This window comes from Phoenix dactylifera, chromosome 8 (assembly GCF_009389715.1).
Source record: "Phoenix dactylifera cultivar Barhee BC4 chromosome 8, palm_55x_up_171113_PBpolish2nd_filt_p, whole genome shotgun sequence".
Taxonomy (NCBI): Eukaryota; Viridiplantae; Streptophyta; class Magnoliopsida; order Arecales; family Arecaceae; genus Phoenix; species Phoenix dactylifera.
The window spans coordinates 11,920,474-11,940,831 of record NC_052399.1 but is presented as its reverse complement, the minus strand read 5'-3'; the positions used below and the strand labels follow the sequence as shown (position 1 = coordinate 11,940,831).

Below are 20,358 nucleotides of genomic sequence, written 5' to 3'. Positions count from 1 at the left end.
TATACGAATAGGCCCCTTTACAGCCATATTATCAGCCAAAGGATATTTCTTATAGCAAGAGCTTCAGTAAGAGATCCGAGAGTGCTTATAATGCAGTGTGCATTTCTTATGGGATAAATATACAAGACTACAACGCTGCTTCGTTAGAGGGATGGCCTGATGTGCCTCCTGATTATGCTGATGATCTGGATCGAGAGACATCGCTACTTGACAAGATTTTAGATATCGATATATATATTATACTTTAAATATATGTAATTGATTATATTATTTTATATTTTTTACCTTACTACTTGATTTGAGGATATTTTATATTGCTTCTTATAGAATGCAACATCTTACTAATCATTTTATGATTTGTATTATTTTAAAATAATAAGATGCGTCATTTAGTTAAATCAGAATTATAGAAACATAAAAAAATATCAAAAAAATTAAAAAAAAAATAAATTAGATTTAAAATTATTGAAAAAATATCAAAAAGATTGATTACCAATTAAATCAACTTGAAAAACTCAAAAAAAATGCCCTACTGTACTGTGTGTCGGTACGGTATCGAACCGGTACCGTACCGACCCATCCGCCAACCGGTATGGGTCTCGGTATCAGTTCTACGGATTTTGATTTTTATGATATTCAAAAAGTTATGCTGCTGCCACCAAAAAAAAAGAAAAAAAAAAAAGAGCAATAGGCTGCAATTTTTCACTTTTTCAAAGTCAGGGAATACTAGATGATGCTAAAGCCTTCTTTGGACAAGTTGTATAGCAATTTAACATTTCTGGAAGGAATGCTGTTGTTATCTTGCACGTTTCTTTAACATTTCATGCCCTCCTTTCCGTAATTCTTATGCCTTCCCTTGAGATTCCTCCACACATAAAAACGGTGCATGTCCTAATCGCCATGTCCCACATAACATGGATCACAAGTATGACCCCATCGGGATAGAGAGGCAGCCTCAAATTTGTCTTTAAGACTCAATACTTATCCATTGCTTATGAGCGAATAAAAGTAGTGGATTAGGATATGGATGAAGGCCTAGGCCTTATCCTCCCCACCGACCATGACCTCCTTATCCCCTCTCCCCAAAATACCATCGGCGGGACCAGGTCGTACGAACTCCAAAGAAGAGGTGATATTTCGGATGTTTAATTAAAAGAGACAGACAAATGGCGTAGGTGTATTACCATTAACTATACCTCGCTCTTGGTTCCTTCTAAACTTTTTTCTAAGATTAGTGATATGTCAATGGTTCCAAATGGAGGGGATAATGCTTAACCACTTAACTTTTTTTTAAAACTTACTTTAATCTATTATAGGTCCAATTACTTACTTATTAAATAAAATAATCAGATTTGAATCTGAATTTTTTTGACCTATTCACTAAATACCTTGATAGGTGGCAGGATTGTGATATAAAAAACCGCTGCCCTTTGGCATGTAGCAATAGAGCCTGTTTTGGTATTGGAGTTGGGTGTGAAAGCATCTTCTTTTTGCAACCCACTATCTCACCTTTTTGCCCTATCACCATGCACTCACATCCACATTCATAGAATTACATATTAATTTATTAGGCTACCCCCGGGGGAGAGTGGCATTGTTTAAGATGCTTCATGTCCTCACCCACAGCAATTGGCTTTGACTTTATCAAGATGGAAGTCCAGTAGTTGCTTGTTCTGACGCGGAACATCTGAATTGCGTACCGCCCGGGAGAGCAGCAGAATGCGGGCACAAATGTTAAAATATCGAAGTCCATCTTATTTAAAAAATTAAAATATCAAGCAGCCATTACAAATGTTCCTTAGCTTCAAGTTGCAAGCAGTATATATACAATGGCCCATCCATGCAAGGACTAAATGATTTGTTCCAAGCCTCCTTCAAGCCTTCAGAGATTATCCAAAGGCTTATTTTCTCTTCCCTTGAGGTTCCAAGGTTGGATACATGGGAGAAGATCTCAAGGAGATGTTTCGAAAAGTCTCATCGCCACGAGCCGAAGATGCGGATGAGCTCTGTGAGTCTGCATCTCTCTCAACTGCTGACTCCGGGGACTCCATGTTCTCATCTTCATCTGATCTCACAGATGATGCAACTTCCTCATCATCTCCCAAGCCATTCTCAACGTCGTCGAATGCATCGAAATTGGATTCGGATGGGCCTGTTTTCGAGTTCTCTTTGCTCATGGCTCATCTTCCCATCAAGTGAGTATAAGTCTAAATCTGAATCTGCCTTTTTTTTTTGCGCGTGTATGTGTGTGTGTTTATGTAGCAATGCAGAAGTCCCAGAAACAACACAAAAGAATTGGAAAATACGAACAAAGCTAAAAGATATGATAATCGTTATGTCTAGGTAGGTTCTTACCTCCTTCCATTAAAAAAAGATGATCAATATGTCAACCAAAGTTTCTACCCGATCCATGTTAGCTTTTCTAATTTTTCTTAAGAAAAAAATATATTACTTTAAAATTTTAATTAAATCTCATTACATAATTTAGCCTACTTTTCCTTATAGCAAATGTTAACTGAATGATAAAACATTCTCAATAACAGGATTAATTTTTCCCAATTTTTGTAATTGTTAATTTGCTGACCGGTAGATTTACCCGATGACACATTTTGTTTACAACGCATTAGATAGAGTTGTTAAGAGGAGATTCTGGGTGTCTGCAGGAGAGGGCTCTCTAAATACTTCCAAGGGGAATCCCAGTCCTTTTCATCCCTGTCTGATGCTAGATGCATAGAAGATCTTGCCAAGAAGGAGACCCCTTACAAGAAGATGAAGCCATGCAAGAGCTATGCAGGAAATTTGGATGCAGGCCATAAGCCATGCCATACACCAGGGCCTTGTAACAAGACAATAGCAAAGAAAACTTCCAGGGGTTCTTGTTCCTCTCTAGTTAACAGGAGAAGCACCAGTAGCCTTTTATCAATTAGCAAACCGCCTCCCATACCTGTGAATAAGAACCTGTAATACTTTTTTTTCTCCAAGTATTTAATTATAGAATATGAAGAAGAGATCTAGCCTGATTTCATGACAAACAATCTATGTGATAGGAGAAATTAGGTAGCAAATTTGCTATGCTCCTTTTTTTTGTGCAATAGTTCTATGAATAAAAAAGCCACTAGTTCAGGTTGTCCCAGAGAATCAGTCCATTTCTCTGAACATCACACTGTATTCAGTGGGTTTTATTACAATTGTACAATAAATTCTTTTCTGTAGAGTGACATCTCAAACAGAGAAAAATTGATATGTAATCTGTAGAATATTGCCCAATCGCAGTTAAGCTTTGTTTAACTGCCCGTTTGCAAATATGTCTTTCAAGACTTGATATTTCCGTTTTCCCTTCTCTACTTTTACAGGAAAAAAGCTTGATAACAATTCTTAGCTCAAAATAATAGTTCCACAGAGCTCAAATGACTCGAGGTTCAACCAATAAAAAGGTTCTCTTTTGCTCTTTCTTCTGCTACAATCATTCTATTTAACATGCAAAAATTTAAGCATGGTTAAATGGCATGATATATCTCACTAATGAAAAAGATGGCATGACCATCCGACATCTTACACTAGGATTTGTATCAGAGAGCATACTGGTATATAGCTTCTGCAGTGCCATCCTGGTAATCGGTGGCTCCAATCACATCTGCCACAGCTTTAGCCCTTTCTGACCCGTTTCCCAGGGCAATGCCCAGTGATGCTAGCTGTAGCATCTCTGTCATTTTCTCCATTGCCAGGTCATGATCTGGTCAAAAATTAGGTCATCTTTGTCACCTTGAAAGAAAGGGTGATGCCTAGAACTGAAGATAGAATTTTGGAGAGATAGCAAATTGGATAAAAAAGAAGTTAAATCATTGTTTGTTCTAAGATTCTCTGTTGGAAACATTAGAGATTGTGTAAAATGTCAGCTAAAAGACACTAGAAAGAATGGCAAAGAGCATAAATTAAAGGCACGTATAATTCTCAAAATTTAGGACTGTGGAAATATAACAATGCTAAATGCCATTCTAACTGCCAGAGGAAAGGAGCCCAGCAGGGGTGGAACGAGCTGGAACGAGCGTATGTAAATCATCATCCTTACGATAGATTATTATACCTGAGAGCTGTCATTGGCACTTGTTATATTATTATACATTAGAATCTCCATCTTGCGATATGTTAGTCTCCTCAACCTAATAACTTCAGATGGCCTAGCAACATATATGATCTTGCAAAGGAGACATCCAATAACACATATATTAAACATAATCTAATGCCGTATTGGAAATTTTATTAAGACAAGGGATATTACTAGGGGAAGTACAGATGAAGACGGTAAAAGAAGGTAATTCACACCTCTTTTGTGGTAATTCCAAGGCGATCCAGCAGCACTTTTTCCCCACTACATTTTGAAGTTCCAGAGGGGATGATTTCAACCATATCTGGCAGTGCCTTGATACTATGTGCACTAATCCTGTTGCTTCAAACCAATATGGCTGTGAGGTAGATGACACCGTCTCAGGCATGTCGAGATAAAGCAGCTTCTGCAAATACAGAATTATTCCCAGAAGTAAGGCGTTCACATTAATTCCAACCTACTTTTAGTCAAAAAGATCATGCTGAACTCTCCCTCAACAATGATAGCTTAGTCATGCCTTCACTAAGCAAAATTTTGATAAGTGTGTCAAGTGCAGAATCTTGCTTTGTTAGAATCTGGCACCTATGTGCTGGATTAAATATGATACACAATGTGCCAAGGACTGTCTAACCTAAAAGCCGAAAAGAAGAAAAGAAAAAGGAGCCTAGAATGAAATAAATGTTATAAAGGTTTCATCCATTAAAAAAAATGCAGGCAACATATTAAGACATTTTTGGTCAAATATTGGTATTTGTATGCACTAGAATGTAGCATGTGCAAAGCACATGTTTTTTAAATTTCAGAGTAAAAAATAAAAATATATTTAAATAAATAATAATGTTGGAGGAAGGACTCCAACCTTAGACCTTATGGTTAACAACTAAATGCTAATTTGTCCAACCCCACATGAAGGATGACATTTAATAGATGTTCTCAATTAAATGTTCAAATAAGTGGACTCTGACTAGATAAGGAATAGACAGAATTGGCTGAAAAAGACTTGAAACTCCTTGATGGTTTTAAATGATGAAAAAATAGCAGAAATTGAATAAGGCCACTTCAAAAAGAATAATATATTTAGCTATTTGGCATCATTACATTGAACAAGGAACAAAAAATCAAGGACTTAAGTCTCGGCAGGACGTCCTGCGGGACACCAGGATGGAGTACCATCCTAAGTGCATGGACAAGATCATTGTGCCATTGTCCCAGCATCCTGATCGTCACATCTTCAGACATCCCATATCCCAAGTGTCGGAACGGGACTGGACGGTGGTGCATCCCATTCCATGGCAAAACTGGCACAACACCATCCCACGGGAATTAAAGCCTCACATGGAATAGTTATCATCCTTGTTAAATTTTATTCCTTGAAAAAATAAAACTAAAGTAGAGGGTAACCAATTGTCCCTGAAAACACCAAACTAGGCTTTTTTCTTTTTTTTTTTTGGTTAACAACACCAAACTAGGCTTTTTTTTGGTTAACAACACCAAACTAGGCTTCTTTGTTATCATTCCGAAGTGATAGGATCCTTGCAATATTATTAGAGTTTCCCTTTTTCTTAATCTCATTGAGCAAGGCTACGGGACACCTATCATTTATTTTTAGACGATTATTGGTAGATTAAGAGAGAAGGCAGATGTTAACGGTCTGGATTTCATAAGGATCGATGCAAAACAGAACTTTCAGTTAATAAAGTTCTTTGATTTTGTTTCTTTTCTACTTCTGCTTCCTATGTGCCTTTCTTTAGGCCTGCAGGTTAACCCTCGACTTTGGATATGATAGATTATGGATTCATACCCCTCGAAGATATTTTTTCTTACAGAAAAAATAATTTATTTCTGCTTTTTGTAATTTGTGCGATCAAGATGAAATCACAAAAGATATGGATGAATTTTGGTTTATAAAAATCAAGAGCACCTTCTTGCTTGATATGCTTGACAACTTCTCCAGTAAAATTTCTCAAAACTGTCAGGACTTTTTACAAAATCATGCCTCAAAGTGTACTAAAGAATGCTCATGTGGTATGCTGAAAGTTTGGATTGGTGAAATATGTAGTAAGAACAGCTCACCGTCTGAACTTTCTGCTTGAAGGACTTCATCAGCTATAGCATCATATGCACTTTTTATTAGACCTTTTCCCTTCCACTCAAGATTCTTCAGAACCAATTCCTCTTCGTTCTCCATTTCTGCTTCCGCCTCATCACTAATCTCATGATCGAAGCCCAAAAGATGCAATAAGCCATGAACCTAATTAACATGGAGCAGTTAGCCAGTTACTGTGTCTTGGAATAGCTTGAAGTATAATATATGCAATCAAATCTGTAAAGATGCTAATGGTAATGCATTTGCATCAACCACCAAGAATGATGACGCCATAAACTACTGATTTGTAGGAATGTAAGTGCTGTGATGACTATGTGACACAAACCACAATAAAGAAACCTAACTTTTGTAACTTATTAGAATCCTTCTTTGATCATTATTCCAATCAAAAAATAAATATATCCTTCAAACCCCTCAAAGTTCTTTTTCATAACTTTCATCCAAGTTCTCACACTCCACTCTGTCATTCCCAGCTATACCATGCAGACACAAACCCTGTCCTCGCCAAAGCTTCCTGAATCTTTGATGCATAAAACAATAGGTCTATCTTGATTATCTATCTTTTGATCAGACATTGTCATTATATCCTATATTTATTAGTGGCCTTGTTTTCAAGTGTTAATGGCTGAGGACCTCAACTTTAGCTCCATAAATAGGTACTAGAAAATTACAAAATGGAACAGATGCAAAATGATGGGAGGTAAATGATATATAAGAAAACCAACATGTAGATTACAAAAGAAATCAACATAATCAGAAAATATGCAAGATATCCAATGAATGATGATTTATACCGTTAAAATAAAAATACATACTCCACTCAAATGACAGTCAAAATTAATGCAAAAGATATGATGGATAAGCCAATGAACCAACCATGAGGATTCTTATCTCGTCAAGAAGTGCATGACCTCTCTCCTCTGCTTGTCTTGCAGCTGTTTCAACAGAAATTACTATATCTCCCAACAATAGCTGAAGAAATAAAAGAAGCATGTTAAATATGAGGAAGAAAAGTCAAGCAAAAACATCAAAAGAGGCCTGAAACTCAAAGATATTCCTTACTATGGGAAGATCAAGTTCAGGAACGTGCTGCGACATAGAAAGAACATCAGTAGCATGGTCCTCATCTCTCCAGTCTTTGTTTAGTTTTTGGATAAAATCATCATTGCAAAGCAATACTGATAACTCAATCTTTTCAAACTTATTAACATCATTTATAGAAGTTTCCCTGGTTTTATATTCCAAGTCTCTGATATTATGAAATGCAACGTTCATTGCCATGGGAACATCCAATCTCAGTGTCTCTGCAATGGCCTGCACAGATGTTGCATAAGACAGATGTCAATCAAACAGGTGAAGACGCTATACGCAAATGAAAACGATAAGCTCCACTTGCAGTACTAGAGAAGGTCATCAGAGACAATGCCAAGAAGTTACAACTGATTAGGTATGCAAAAAAGTATTCAAGACAAGCAAAGCAATAAGATTTGGATATACAAAGGAAAAAACATGATGTGCACACTTAGTCCGTGTCATATGACTGTAATTGAACCATTTGGTAGTTAGAGAAGAAGGAATAAGAGATGATCTCAGTTATTAAACAAGTACACCCAAAAACCTTGCAGTTACATACATCAAAAGAATGCCTTACATACTTCCAATACAGATTGTCTATTTAACCTGAAAATTTACTAATTTTGATGGACCCACCTATTTCCAACCACCTATTTGAATACCTATGCAACTCAGAATAAAGGTAGACCATTTTCCAAAATACGCAAATAAATCCGGTATGATGCTATAATTGGTAACAAGACAAGTTGCTTCCTTGTCCTACTCCATACAATTCAGCAACATAACTTTCGTAATTACCTCAAAACACTGCTGAACACAAATGGAGTAGATCTTAAACAGAAATGTCCTCCGATCTTGGCAGAAACACAGATTATGAAGAGTCACAAAAAGCCAACACACATAAGCAAGAAACCTTAAGCTGTCTGGCAAACGAACTAAATAAAGAAGTTTCCCCAGCAAATATTCTGTCATAGAGAAGCTGTCAGTATGAAAACATCAAGAAAGTGCTACAAAATCCTAGATTTTGCAAGAGCTTCTGGGATTTCATTACAGAATAATCCTAAAAACCAATTATAGCTACCAGTCCAGTAATTCTAAGAAAAAAATTCCAAAATTTGTTTTCTTGTTTTCTTTTCCATAATCCCCTGGAACTCGAAACGTATCACCAGATGAGGAGAAGCAAACCAAGATGCCAGATATGCCATGAAGTACAGGGCTACTTGGAAGCAATGAAAAGAAAAATCTTAATTACCATGATTTCGGGATCGTCGGGCAAGTCTTCTTCGATACAGATCTTGATATCGAGCTCCAAAGGCTTCTCCTTCGGCGCCTGCCTCTTCGCCGCCGGTCTCCGCCTTGGCTTCCGGTACCCCCTATTAGAGTTCGCAAGGAACCCTCCGAGCGACCCCGCGGGGCGCGATTCCCCAAGCGGAGCGAAGCGAAGCAAGGAGAAGAACGACGCCAGCGGAATAACCGGACGAATAAGAGGAGAGGTGACTGTCGCAGCCAGCGGCAGCGGCACCCACTGGAGAGCGGCGGAGATCGGATGCGGAGAACGAAAAGTAGATCTGGAGGCGAGGGTGAACGCCCGCGCGACGAAACTCGTCATATCGCCGGAGAAGGGGGAGGATTCCGGCGAGAAGAAGCAGGGCAGCACGTGGGGAGGAAAAAGGGAGAACAAATGCACCGAGTGTAAGAAAAGATCGGGTGAAAAGGGATGTGTATAATTTATCATTTGCGTGGGAGATGAGCTGCAAAAGAATGTTGAATTTTGATACGTGTCGGTTAGTTCAGTCGATTTTAACGCAGACCGCTGTTCTGTTTGGACCAGCTAATCCCCGCTAACGTTCTGCTCTCGGACTGCGGTAAAAGGGACATCAAAACCCTAAACCCTAAACCCAGACGTTTTCCACCATGAAGAGAAAGCCATGACTCGTATCAATCTCGACCGGAAGTCAAAACCCTAACCCATCAGATGTTTTCCACCATCAGAGAGCAATGCCTCTATTGGAGATCTCTGTGGCAAGCTACCAGCACGGTACCTCAAGAACGCAGAGGTGAGCAATTTTCTCGCATTCTTTTCTCTCCTTAGCTTATAATCTAGATCATGGGGATGTGGCCATGTCTAATTTACCTTTATTGTTCTTCAAGATTGGGAATTATAATCTAATTTCTTATTTATAGAGAGTTCAATAGAAATGTGATGTTGCATTGGTTGTTTCGCTTGTACTGTACTCGTATTGATGCTTGGAGGTCTTTATTATGTGAAGGATTTCGATTTAGGAAGAGCTCAGTGTCTTATAGACCAAACTTAAAAGGGTTTACCACCTTATGCTATTCTTCTGTTGCTAGCTCTACCCAATAAATCATTCTTGAAGTACATGAAATTAACTTAAGAAGCAAGAGTTTGTCCATATGGTATGGTTGTTTGTTATGTTCTGATGGATGAAATCCATTTATGAAATTTTACTTATGGGTAAATACTCGCCTGTTTTCTTTTGATCCATGTTAAATGTTTTATCATCTCTTAATTGTCTTCTTACTTCAACTACTATTTTTTTGATAAATGCATCAAAATGAAGCATTCTTTGAAAAACATAATCTTAGAAGACATGCATATAAAGATGTCATTACCTAGTTTTGTTCCCAACAATTTGAGGTCCTGATGAGGCACAGTTTGGACAGATCCAATCTTTGGTGTTTTACACATAATGGCTTCTGGTGCGGTGAGCGTGGAGGAGAAGAGCCCTGTTATCCTGCGGCTGAATTAACAACCAAGACAGAGGGGAAAACAGGGGGTTTTGGGCTCCAAAACAGAGCTTTGCAAGGGTTTTTTGTTTTTTCTTCTTTCACGGGAAGAACAATTAAGGAAGGAGGACGGCGGCTCCTTTCCCCTCTTTTATATGACTCACGACACACCCTAAATCTCTAATCAAATCCTAATCAAAATAGACTCAAAGAAAGCTAAACCCAAACCAACAAGACTCCTAATCCCAACTTAATCCAAACCCAAAACAAACTTAATTAAGCAATACACAAAGACTCCACACTTGATTCAACCAAATCATAATTCTAAAACAAAAAGAACTCCTAATCATGGCTCCACGGCTGGGTTTCATTATGGTCCTGCATCATAATGGTCCTGCATCAGTCCCCTCCACTTGAACACAACTCGTCCTCGAATTCGCATCTGGATATAACCGTTCTTCCGGGTTATGGTATTCATAGATATCAGCGACATTAAAAGTCTTTGAAATTTCCATATCATCTGGCAGGTCCACAACGTAAGTATTGTTATTGATCTTTTTCAAGATTCTGTATGGGCCATACTTTCTTGGCTTCCATTTGCTGTAAGTTCCCACGGAAAACCGTTCTTTGCGTAGGAAAACCATCACCATGTCACCTTCTTGAAATTCTTTGTGCCTTCGATGTCTATCTGCTGTTGACTTGTACTTAGCATTTGTGTCCTCTAGGCCCTTCTTCACCTCCAACTGTATAGTTTGAACCTCCTCTGCCAAATGTTCCGCTGCCACGCTCTTTCCAAAGGTTTTCGGTAGGCGTGCCAGATCCACTGCATGCTTAGGTGCCTTTGAATAAACAACGGAGAAAGGTGATCTTCCGGTTCCGCTATGGACAGCATTGTTGTAAGCAAACTCTGCTTGAGCTAAGGCATAATCCCAATGTTTCGGGGTGCTCCCACAAATACAACGGATCAAATTACCCAGTGTCCTGTTAACCACTTCCGTCTGTCCATCAGTCTGAGGATGCGCAGTGCTGCTGAAATTTAATGAAGTGTCAAACATCCTCCATAGAGTAAGCCAGAAGTGACTCAAAAATTTGGAATCCCGATCTGACGTTATAGATTGTGGTACCCCATGCAAACGAACAATCTCCCGAAAGAACAGCCTTGCAATGTGGGATGCATCTGATGTCTTCTTGCAAGGAATGAAATGTGCCATCTTGGAGAACCTATCTACCACCACGAAGACTGAGTCGGCTCCTCTTTGTGTTCGGGGAAGTCCCAACACAAAATCCATCGATAGATCCTCCCAAATAGCATTTGGCACAGGTAGAGGCATATATAGTCCAGTGTTTTGCGACTGCCCCTTCGCTGTTTGGCAAGTATAGCACCTTTGAATAAATTTCCCAACATCTCTTCTCAGCTGCGGCCAATGATATCTTTCCGTGAGACTGGCAATGGTCTTGTCCCGACCCATATGTCCACAAAGACCGCCACTATGAAGGTCTCTAATCAGCTTCTCTCGCAATGAGGATCTGGGTATACATAAGGAATTGCCCCGAAATAAATAGCCATCTTGAATGTTGAAGTCTCCAGTTGCTTGATTGTACACTTTGCCCATACATCTTTGAAATCCTCATCCTCTGCATACAACTCTTTCAAATACTCAAACCCCACAACCTCAGCCTGCATGGTAGTCAGTAAAGCACTGCGTCGACTCAGAGCATCTGCCACCCGATTCTGTTGCCCGGACCGATGCTTCAACACAAAGGAAAATTTCTGCAAGAAGCTTACCCACCGAATATGCATTCGATTCAAATTGTTCTGATTATTGATGTACTTCAAGGCTTGATGGTCGCTGTACAGAACAAATTCTTTTTGAATAAGGTAATGCTCCCAATGCTTCAACGCCCGGATGATGGCATAGAACTCTAGCTCGTAGGTTGTCCATTTTTGCCGTGCTTCACTAAGTTTTTCACTAAAGTACTCCATGGGCCGTCCTTCTTGGGTCAAAACAGCCCCTATGCCGACCACAGAAGCATCACACTCCACTTCAAATAACTTCTCAAAACTCGGCAATGCTAGTACTGGTGCAGAAGTTAGCTTTTCTTTTATCAATTCAAAACTTGCTTGTTGCTGCTCCCTCCATTGAAATTGGCCCTTCTTCATGCATTCGGTGATGGGAGCGACGATGGTACTGAAGTTCCGAATGAAACGCCGATAGAACGTCGCTAACCCATGAAAGCTGCGGACTTGGCTAACATTTGTAGGAATCGGCCACTCCAATATTGCCTTTACCTTCTCTTCATCAACATGTATGCCGTCAGCCCCAACTACAAATCCCAGGAACACCAAATGTTTTGTAACAAAATGACACTTCTTAAGATTAACAAACAACTGATTCTCCCGCAAGGCAAGCAAAACTGCTCTCAAGTGCTCCTTATGCTCAATTTTATTGCGACTATAGATCAAAATATCATCAAAGTAGACGACGACGAACTTTCCAATAAATGATTTTAGTACCTGATTCATTATTCTCATGAAGGTGCTCGGTGCATTGGATAGGCCAAAAGGCATGACCATCCACTCATATAACCCATCCTTCGTCTTGAATGCCGTCTTCCACTCATCACCATGACGAATCCGGATTTGATGGTAGCCGCTTCGTAAGTCAATTTTGGAGAAGACCTTGGCTCCTTCTAACATGTCGAGCATATCATTCAAACGGGGTATGGGAAACCGGTATTTTACCGTTATCCTGTTGATCGCACGGCTGTCCACACACATACGCCAACTCCCATCCTTCTTCGGCGTCAAAAGTGCAGGCACCGCACACGGACTCATGCTTTCCCGGATCAGCCCCTTCTTGATCAAGTCTTCAACTTGTTGCTGCAAAATTTTGCTCTCCTTGGGACTCATGCGGTAATGAGGCAGATTGGGGAGACTTGCACCGGGCACCAAATCAATATGATGCTGAATATCTCGCATGGGAGGCAGTCCATTTGGTAATTCTGCAGGAGTGATGTCTTTGAACTCTGTCAACAATTCTTTGAACTCCTCGGGCACCTGCTGCAGGATAGGCATCTCCGTCCCCTTAACAATCAACACCATAACCTCTTCAGCCCCCTTGAGTTCCGCCATGAACTGCGCACCAGAAACTGCAAGGAAAGACTTCCCCTCCACTTGAGAAGTTTTGGGGGTAAGCTTCTCTTTCATAGGCACCAACAAAATTTTCCTACCCTGCCATCGGAACAAGTATGTGTTGTCTCGGCCCCTGAATGTGACATCTGTGTCATGCTGCCATGGACGCCCGAGTAGAACATGACATGCATCCATATCCACCACATCGCACACCACTTCATCCTTGTAATACCTTCCGATGGACAATGGCACTCGGCATACATCCTCTACTCTCGTTTCAGCTTCCTTTTTAATCCATCCAATCTTATAAGGAGACGGGTGCTTTTCTGTCTTCAATCCCATCGCACGAACCAACGCGGAGGAAACAATGTTTTCGCTGCTGCCGCTGTCAATAATCACGTTGCACACAGTTTTGTTGATAGTGCAGCAAGTTTTGAAGATGCTGTGGCGTTGCGATTCTTCTTCATTCTTCAGGGCAAATAAAATTCGCTGAACTACAAAGGAGGCCAGAACTCCCTGATCCGGCGCCGTCACCTCGACGTCTTCATCGTCGGTCTGCCCCTCTTCATGATCCTCCTCCTCATGCGGCATTTCTTCTTCATCCTCAGCTTCGACTACATGGACTGGCCGTCGCCTCGGGCACTCGTTAGACCGATGCCCAACCTCCTGACATCTGTAACATTTTATAGGCATGGGTCACTCGTAGGGGTTGCCACTACCTTTTGGGGCCGCCTGCTGCCTGCTGAAATTTTCGGCTCCTCTCGATGTGGATATCGGTGGTGGTTGACTCGAGGTGGCCGCCCCTTCAACAGTCTTCTGCTTTGCTATGGTGGAGCGCGAGGATGATGCTCTATTCATGGGCTGAAATTGGTGTGCCTTTCGTGTCGCCTGCGCCTCTAGTTTTAAGGCCAAACTTGTAGCTTCCGACAGGCTCCACACGGATATAAATCCACCTGATCTCGGATGGCCGGCTTCAACCCACCAATGTACCATGCCACTTGCTGATTTTCTGTTTCTAACAAGTTGTTGCGGGCATTGAGGCGGTTGAATTCATCAGTGTATTCGGTCACCGTCCGGGGGCCCTGTCGGCAGTTCTGGTACTGATGGTAGAGCGCCTGCTCGTAGTCAGGCGGGAGAAAACGGCCACGCAAATGTTGCTTCATCTTGCGCCAGGTGGTGATCTGCATCTTCCCTTGCCGTAGACGGTTATGTTGCAGTTGATCCCACCATGCAGATGCTCCACCCTTTAATTTATACGCGACCAACTTCACCTTCTTCTGATCTGGGATCTCCATATAATCAAAAAATTTTTCTACTTCGGCCAACCAGTCCAAAAATCCCTCAATGTGGAGATTGCCGTTGAATGCAGGGAGGTCTACTTTCAATCTGAAATCGGGGGAGCCCCTGTCACGAACGCCACAAGGGAACCTATTTCTCATGGGTTCCATATTCCTCCCTCCTGCATAGGCCCTGTTCATCCGTGGATATGGCTCCTGTAGTTCGTCAACGATTGCATCTTCATCAGGGGGCCAAGCGTCAAAAGCCATAACTCCACGGTGAAGTCTTCGGTCGAGTCCATCACGCCTGCGGTCCACATGAACTTGATTTCCCCAGGGTTGTTGCCCACGGAATTCGTTGGCCTCGCCGAAGACGCCGTCCCCAACCTGGACTCGCCGGTGGTCGAACGCCTCGGGTCGATTCCTCCGCGGACGCTACCCCCCGCCGCCGTCGTTAGCCGCTCCTCCGTCGGGAAAGCATCGCTCGAAGGATCCTCCGGCCCGTTCGCCCCCAACGGAACCATAGTCACCTGGATGCAGTCGCGGTCCACCAAACGCCCCGTGGACCGCTTCCTCTTCTTCCTTGTCGGACGACTCCGGAAGAACCTGTTGCCGACGTCGGTGGGGTGGATCCCGTGCCGGCACCGGTGGACCGTGAGGGAGATCCTCACGGGCTTGCAAACGCTCCCGGTTGAAGTCGATGTGCATGCCTTGGAGGGCTTGTTGGATGTCACGGACGGCTCCTTCCAAGCCGCGGACGGCCGTCCACAACGCCGGCATCCCACGATCATCATCATCGGGAGGAGCATTCGCCACACCGTCATCTGCCATCGAACCAGGGAAATCCTCGCTCTGATACCAAATGGTGCGGTGAGCGTGGAGGAGAAGAGCCCTGTTATCCTGCGGCTGAATTAACAACCAAGACAGAGGGGAAAACAGGGGGTTTTGGGCTCCAAAACAGAGCTTTGCAAGGGTTTTTTTGTTTTTTTTTCTTTCATGGGAAGAACAATTAAGGAAGGAGGACGGCGGCTCCTTTCCCCTCTTTTATATGACTCACGACACACCCTAAATCTCTAATCAAATCCTAATCAAAATAGACTCAAAGAAAGCTAAACCCAAACCAACAAGACTCCTAATCCCAACTTAATCCAAACCCAAAACAAACTTAATTAAGCAATACACAAAGACTCCACACTTGATTCAACCAAATCATAATTCTAAAACAAAAAGAACTCCTAATCATGGCTCCACGGCTGGGTTTCATTATGGTCCTGCATCATTATGGTCCTGCATCAGCTTCCCTAGGACTCAAAACCATACTATTGCACTTCTCGGCCCAAACTTTTGCCATTGCACCAAGCAATGACCCCTACTTGGAAGACGTGCATATGTTGAATTAGAAAACATTATCACTTCCCACTAGCTAGTTTTGGAGAGACTTTATTGTGGTTGTTGGATTTTTGATGTGCTATGCTGAATTAAAAGAGAATCATGATAAAACTTAGCGGGGTAAATTTTGCTTCCATGTTATAATGGTTGTTCATATTGCTTAGCGGGGTATTTTCATTTCTTATTTATTGTTGGAAAGGCCCACTACTCTCTCTCTCTCTCTCTCTCTCTCTTAAGGAGCCTTCATTCCAATATTATTTATCTTCTCACAAGAAAATTAATTTTACTATATTCTCTTTTATTTGCTTGTTTATGTGCAAGAACAAACCTTGTATGGGCAATAATGCAAGTGTAACCCATTGTCTACATTTGTGTTTGACGTATCAATTGGACCAATTCATCATCCATGTATGAGCAACTATATATATATATATATATTTTTATTTTGTGGGAGGGGGGGGGGGGGGTTAAATAATTATGGTTTCTATACACATTAGCCACTGGGCTATCTGCCTTCATTTTGATAGATGTCTGAAGTATCGTTAGGAGAACAAGAGAAAAATAACCTAGACTTAGAATGATACACAAGGTTAAGGGGACATCATAGTCCATATGCATTCGCAAAACTCCTCTCTACAATTGGAATTTCCTAACAGTGCTCTCTGTGTGTGAAAAGGGACCATGTTATAACCAACAGTAGGTTCTCTAGCATTTTTTGGGATGTTATAGAGTCTAGGTACGTCGAGTTAACTTGCAAGGGGATGATCGCATGATATATTGGATAGTGGTTGTGCCTGCAGGATATGTGGATTGTGTCATTGTTATATGTCGGTCACATGATTAGCATGCCAAATGTGTATGGTTCGCATTCAGCCCTGCAACAGCCTAATGGATTGCACTGATAATGTGTGGGGTATTGGGTTCTTCCTGCATAATGTGTTGATTGCATCAATGGTATATTAAACTAAGGTTCGCTGTACCGGCCAAACCAGATGGTATGCCTCATACCATACCAGTTTGGTGTCAATATTCGACATGAAAGGCTTCATACTGTTTGTACTGACACAGTGATAGTGTGACACTGGTACGGGGTCCAATACCAAGACGGCAAACTTTAGATTAAACTACTATCAAATTGTTCATGTCATTAGCACACCCAAATTTTCAAGATGCACGCGCACTCTTGTACAATGCTGCACCAGTAAGCAAACAAATGGGAGGGATGGGACCATGAGTTGCACCTGCTAGCAAAGGATTGTCGACCATGTGATGTGCTAGCCTAGGGTCGCAGTGACTCGCATGTTGCATTGCCCAGTTATCCCAGCTTAGGGCAGATATATTATAATTCCTCGTATACATACATCCATGTGAGTCAGAGTACAAAAGATCAAAAAGATCTCAGCTTTACATTCCATCTGTGCTTTCCATGCATCTCATAGGACTGCATTAAATAAGTAAACAGGAAATCCATGTATCTCTTGCCTTTTTTCTCTCAGAGGAGTGGAATTTTCATCTTTTTCTTCCTGTAACTTTGTTTTTTTGTAATATAGTAAATGGATAGCTGAGTTTAAAATTGTTTATTCATGTTGTAAAAATAACTAGTTAACATTGCCACAATTAAGAATCTGACCAGTCTTCAACTTGATATGAAGTTACATATGAATTATTTCATGTGTAAGGTTGTAACAATCTCTGCAAGCTTGATTCTAAAAGTTGATGTGCCAACTACTGCTGTGTTTCTATATAGTCCTAATTACTGTTATATCTATGCTAGCTGCTAACTTTGTTGCAATAATTCAATCTGCATGTTGATCAGCACCGATAATGCCTGAGTTGCAATGATATGGGTGAAGAAATGATTAGAACTACCATTTGGTTCAGTGATGGGGACATCAAAGCCGTTCGTCCAGACGATTGCGCCATCAGACGCTCGCATTCACGCCGGAGATTGACTTTATTGTGGCAGGGAGATAATCATGAGCCACCAGATTGAGTCAGATCCAGATTGGATCCATTTGAGTCTGAATCACTTTTATTTTATTGCATTATTTGCTTTTGTTTTAATCAAGTCAATTTGGTCAGTTGTTTTGTTATTAATCAAGTCAATTGAATCAAGTAATTAGATCGAGTGATTGGATCGATTTTGGTATGTAATTAATCGATTGACTTAGTCAACTAATTGAGGGTCCAATTTTGGTATGTCGTCAATTGATTAACTTGACTTGGTCATGATGTAAGGTCTATATAAAGGCCAGCCCTCTCATGTATGAGGGAGTTCAATGATTGAATAGAAAATTCTAGCCTCCTTTCTGCTCTTCTTCTTCCTTCTCCTCTTCTCTTCTTCTTGTGTCTCTATAACCTCTTTTTCCTAAATCTCTATAAACTCTTCTTCCTCCTCTTTTCCTTCTTCTTCCTTTTTCTCTCTTCTCCCTGCAGTGGTCTGCCATCAGTTTGGTATCAAAGTCTCGGCTTTACTTCTGGTGCCAAAGCCCCGAGATCTTGTTTCTGGACGGACCACCCCCAGTTTTTTTTCCACATCTGCTGCTGCTGCCGCTGCTTGAATCCACCGCCGCCCTTGCCTTCACCTCGCTGCATAGCCACACCCTACCGTCTTTGCCTCACAACGCCGCCGCCACCCCTTGGTTCACCGCTGCCTCTGTCTCCTTTTCCTATCCCCTCTCTCTCGGTTCTCGCACAAAAAGGGAAGCAAAAAGAAATCCCGTCGCTGGGTACCCCCACAGCAGCTCGGGAGAAAAATAAACTGTGCCCCTTCGTCGTTTTCCCCTCTAGCCATCGCCGCGCACGCGCCAGCCACTGCCTCCACCTTCCAGCACCGCCAGTTCGCCATCGGAAACCCCTGCGCCTCTACGGAAGCCCTCGGCCGCATCCTGCTGCCACCGTCCATGGCCGGATCTAGGAGAAGAACGTCGCCGCTCCACTCGACGCCGTCCCAACACTCTCCCCACTGGCGCAACCTCTTCCCTCTGCAACCATCACCGCGAAATCAGGGGTGATCCATCGGGTTCGTCGGAGGTTGAAGACGGACAGCTTAATGGGTAAGATCCAAACCCGTTAACCCACCATCCTCAGTCCGAATTCGCTTCAAAAAAAAAGGAAGCTTAGCACATGACCGCACGTGCGTGCAAAAAAAAAACACTACCTGTCATCTTCCTCGATCGGACGCCCCTCGCCACGTCTTTGCCGAGCTGCGCCGCCGCGCCCGCCATAGTGCGCCACCTCCTTCCCATGGTCAACCGCGGACGATCAAAGCCGATCGCCACTAAGCCCCGACAACGCCCTCCCCGCTGAGCCGCACCGCCTGCGCATGCCTCATCCGCCGTCGCCACCCAAGCACCACTCCGCCACGTCTTCCGACCGCCTCACCGCCTCCGCCGTGCTGCCAAAGCCTCGGTCGTGCCGTCGCTCCCCTCCGCGACTGCCCTTGCCGACACCCCGGTCAACGCCGCTGCTCGCCGTGCTCCACCTCTTCTTCCTCACCGCTACCCGCCACTCCTTCGGCCGAGCAACACCACCCCGCATCCACCCCTCAATCGCCATAGTAACCCCTCCGAGGGCCACCTCCGAGCCCTCCCACAAGCCACTGCCCCTTTCCGCCTCCCCTCCCTTCCCCTCAGCTCGGTCGTAACTCATCCCGAGCCATCCCCTCTCCCCAACTCCACCGACCGAGACCCCTGCCTCTGCACCTTCCCATCTCCCCCTCATTTACCTTCCCCTCCATCCCCCTCCCAAAGCATAGCTCCCCAGGGTTTCGGTTGAAACCCTTTCACTGCCCCCTTCCATCCACCATTGGCCTCACAAGCCCCATCAGCCGAGCCGGGCCCCTTAGGGCCCAAAAGACCGCAACTCACTCCCGCGCCCAGTCCACAGGCCCACGCCCGCGCTCGATCCAAGGCCCACTGCGTCACCTGCAGCCCAGCCAACTATACGGCCCGCCCACTGTTTCACAGGCCTCCTCTTCATTTACAGGCCTGCCAGCCACACCACACAGCACACCTCGTAGTTGGCAGGTCCCTCAGGCCCACAAGCTGCTTCAACCAGCCAATTCGCACCTTCGACAAGCCTACTTGCTGCGTTGTATCCCTGATTGTTGTCCCAGCCTAAGAGCGAACGAATATGATCAACTGCTCTACGACAGGTAATAAGATTTCTACTTTTTCTGGCTTGTTCATTTAATTATGTTTTAGTTCTCTTACATGATAGTCCTATTCTTGCAAACTTATATTATTGTTAAAATTCAGAACATTGAATCTTTCACTTCCGAACCCGTCCTATTATCCATTAAATCTTGATATTAAATTAGTACACCGTAGTAACAGGACATTTCTCAACATTCTTCGATCAAATTACTCTAGAATTAGAACCGCTGTACTACGTGATTGTAACCTATTTCTTAAACTGATTAACCACATACTTTAACTCCGAAATAACTAAAGTAAAAATTAGCAACATTTAAATTTTAAGTTACTTTGTGAAAACTTGCTGATCTCTGAAATCATAGTAGTTT

General features: G+C 42.6%; 2 protein-coding genes across 12 annotated transcripts; one reads left to right on the top strand and one right to left on the bottom strand.

Moving 5' to 3' along the window:
* The first annotated feature begins 1,452 nt into the window (after positions 1-1,452).
* LOC103718019 lies at positions 1,453-7,434 on the top strand. 9 transcript variants are annotated; one of them, XM_039128945.1, is made up of 4 exons: positions 1,473-2,008; positions 2,078-2,195; positions 2,271-2,343; positions 2,664-3,288. In XM_039128945.1, the coding sequence occupies exons 1-4, from the start codon at positions 1,841-1,843 to the stop codon at positions 2,962-2,964; spliced, it is 660 nt and encodes a 219-aa protein (XP_038984873.1). In that variant the 5' UTR covers positions 1,473-1,840; the 3' UTR covers positions 2,965-3,288. The 9 variants fall into 9 exon arrangements, 6 of the variants coding, with proteins under 6 accessions (XP_038984873.1, XP_038984872.1, XP_017700920.2 ...); XR_605763.4 differs by lacking the exons at positions 2,271-2,343; positions 2,664-3,288 and adding exons at positions 3,354-3,434; positions 7,148-7,434 and having other exon boundaries at positions 1,453-2,195; XM_039128944.1 differs by having other exon boundaries at positions 1,481-2,195; positions 2,664-3,248.
* On the bottom strand, positions 3,042-9,342 carry LOC103718021 (endoribonuclease YBEY, chloroplastic-like). Of its 3 annotated transcripts, none has more exons than XM_026808822.2 (6): positions 8,539-9,342; positions 7,275-7,526; positions 7,089-7,184; positions 6,179-6,356; positions 4,324-4,562; positions 3,042-3,733 (listed from the first exon to the last, which is right to left on the bottom strand). In XM_026808822.2, exons 1-5 carry the CDS (start codon positions 9,019-9,021, stop codon positions 4,552-4,554), a joined length of 1,020 nt encoding a protein of 339 aa, XP_026664623.2. In that variant the 5' UTR covers positions 9,022-9,342; the 3' UTR covers positions 3,042-3,733; positions 4,324-4,551. The 3 variants fall into 3 exon arrangements, with proteins under 3 accessions (XP_026664623.2, XP_026664621.2, XP_026664620.2); XM_026808820.2 differs by having other exon boundaries at positions 4,324-4,511; XM_026808819.2 differs by lacking the exons at positions 3,042-3,733; positions 4,324-4,562 and having other exon boundaries at positions 5,577-6,356.
* Positions 9,343-20,358: the final 11,016 nt, after the last annotated feature.